The 2762-nt window shown below is 45.7% G+C and overlaps 1 protein-coding gene across 1 annotated transcript in view; it reads right to left on the bottom strand.

Annotated features, from left to right (window-relative positions):
* Positions 1 to 2762, bottom strand: part of tmem86a (transmembrane protein 86A) — a 7219-nt gene that overhangs the window by 3812 nt on the left and 645 nt on the right. Inside the window, exon 2 of the mRNA XM_024281617.2 lies at positions 1191 to 1455. Within this exon, the coding sequence (XP_024137385.1) occupies positions 1191 to 1455 (265 nt within the window). The remainder of the gene's footprint in view (positions 1 to 1190; positions 1456 to 2762) is intronic.

The following is a 2762-nucleotide window of genomic DNA, read 5'->3' on the forward strand; positions in this document are numbered from 1 at the left end:
GGCTACGTTTTTTGTTTGTTTTTTAGGCTGTTTTGGAGTTTAGCTAATATTTAAGCTACATGCTAGCTGTTTTGGCTAATTTAGGCTTTAAAAAAAGTTTTTTAGGCTGTTTTGGAGTCAGGCTAATATTTACACGCTAGCTCTTTTGGCTAATTAAGGCTTTTTCCGTTTTTTTAGGCTATTTTTAAGTTTAGCTATTTTTTTTTTCAGCTACACAGTAGCTGTCATGGCAAACCTACGCTACGCTAGATTATGTGTTTTTACATTGACTTAACATTAAAACTTGACACCTCTGGCAAGCTTGCAGCGTCTGCTTTGAATGCACCATAAAAGAACTGGAAACCAAACTCTGAGTGGTTTTAGAAACGGTTCTGAAAAGGCCTTGATGTTTCTCTGCTGTCCTGAAGGTCCAGAGCTTGATGACCTTTGACGTCATGAACAGACCTGAACCGGGCCGTTGTCGTCACACCCCATCACAACAGGACGCACAAACTTTCATTTCTCGTCCCCTTCTGCTGCTTTAATATTTGGCCTGCATATAAACCAACCTAACTTTACTGAAGTGTTTGTTGATTAAACAAAAGATCTTGTGATAGTCTGGACTTCATCAATCGTAAGAGAAGAAGGTTCCAACAGAAACTCCAAGACCCAGTCCGAATTCTTCCCTTCTCTCTTCCCTATCATTTGACATTCCAAAAGAAGAGCTATGAAAAATAGTGTCTTATATTTCAGACGTCAGTTTCGCTCGATGACGTCATCAATAATCGCCGGTCTGCTAGCGTTAGCGCAGAGCTTTCAGTTCTTGAATATACATAACATCAGTCGTTTTAGAACTTTTAAAAGGTCGTGCTACAACAAAAAGTCATTACTTAGAATAAAAAGTAAACGTCTGTGGTTCAGAGCGCACCAACATAAAGAAAAGCGCTTCTCAGTGCGACACGGTTTACCCTCAGGATGGAGGACCTCCACTAGGAGGGTGAGATAAAAAAAAATATCCCAGACACACTTGCACTTAAACTGCCCCTTCAAATGGAGGGGAAGGGAGAAGGGAAGATTTCAGATTGGGCCTAAGCAACCGGCTCTGACATTTCACTCCTTTCCAGTGTGGCCCCGCCTCCATGGACACAGGTACGAAGGGTTAAGACCCATCAGCCCTGCCCCACTGTAGCTGACAGGCAGCTTCTCCTCACCGTGGACGAAGTAGCCTTGCTCCTGCCAGATGAGAAAGGCGTCGCCCAGAGCGGAGAAGATGAGCCCCGCCAGGATCTTGCGGGCACTGGAACGAGCGCCGAGGAAGCTGAAGCCGTGAGCCAGCAGGAACACCCACAGGCAGAAGATAGGCAGACATTTGATGAGGGCGCTGAACCAGGATGGGGTGGAGGTGGGCAGCCACAGCACGAAGTAGACGCAGGTGGATTTGAAGAACGGCACCAGCTTTGGGCCTTCGCTCTTCACCTGGAAGCAGAGCAAACACGTTTGTGACCCCAAAGCTGGCGGGACAGTCTCCCCGTCTGCTCTGCTGGAGGTGAAAAGCTCCAGAGACCAGGGACTGGTCTCTCCTCTCCAGAGGTCCGGAGCTTCAGGGTTTCAGGTGAGCTTCTACCTGTCCAAACACAGCACGACCAGCTGGGTCACAGGAACACTGACCTGGTACCGACCCAGCTGGTTTCAAGAGTCATGGAGCCCCAGGTGAGGAAGAGGAGGAGCTAAGACAGAAGCGGAGAACTATGTGGGAAAACATGGAGTCAACGCGGGGGGCAGAAGAGAATGACAGAGTTATGACAGACAGGTATGGGGGGGGTTCAGAGGAACAGGGGGGCCCGTCAGGGTTTGAACCCCAGAATCAGCAGGAAAACGGGACGCTCCGTCAGCAAGCCGGGTCGTAGTCACTTCTCTAAAGCGGCAGAGTGTTCAGCTGCTGGACCTCGTGATCGAACCTGGAGCTGATTAAGCTCCGCCCCGCTCCGTTCTGATGACACAGCGATAATGGAGGGGGTGTAACAGACCACTGGGGGTCAGGGGTCACATATGATCATGTCTGCTTCCATTTGGACCCCATGTCCACTGACAGAACAGAGGTTCTGCAGACAGAACCTCAATAGACAGAACTCAGTAAACAGAACCTCGATAAAAAGAATCTCTGAAGACAGAACATCCATCATAAGAAACCTCAATAAGAACTTCTACAAATAGAACCTCTGAAGACAGAACCTTTATAATCAGAACCTTTTTAAACAGATCCTCTGAAGACAGAACTCTATCAACAGAACCTCTATTAGATTAACCCATACAAACAGAACCTCTTCAGACAGAACTCTACGAACAGAACTTCTACAAACAGAACTTCTATAAAGAGAACCTCTATAGCAGAACCTATGAAGACAGAACTCTACAAACAGAACCTCTATTAGATTAACCCATACAAACAGAACCTCTTCAGACAGAACCTATGAAGACAGAACTATATAAACAGAACCTCTACAGACAGAACCTCTAAAAACAGAACCTATGAAGAAAAAACTATATAAACAGAACATTTATAAACAGAACCTATGAAGACAGAACTATATCAACAGAACCTCTACAAACAGAACCTCTATAAACAGAACATCAATAAACATAACTATATAAACAGAACCTCTACAAACAGAACCTCTATAAACAGAACATCTACAATAGTCAGGGTAAACAAACAGCGGTCGGATTGGATCGGATCATTGGATCGGATCTTTGGATCAGGTGTGCTCAGTGTTATAGAAACC

This window comes from Oryzias melastigma, linkage group LG6 (assembly GCF_002922805.2).
Source record: "Oryzias melastigma strain HK-1 linkage group LG6, ASM292280v2, whole genome shotgun sequence".
In the NCBI taxonomy this organism is placed as follows: Eukaryota; Metazoa; Chordata; class Actinopteri; order Beloniformes; family Adrianichthyidae; genus Oryzias; species Oryzias melastigma.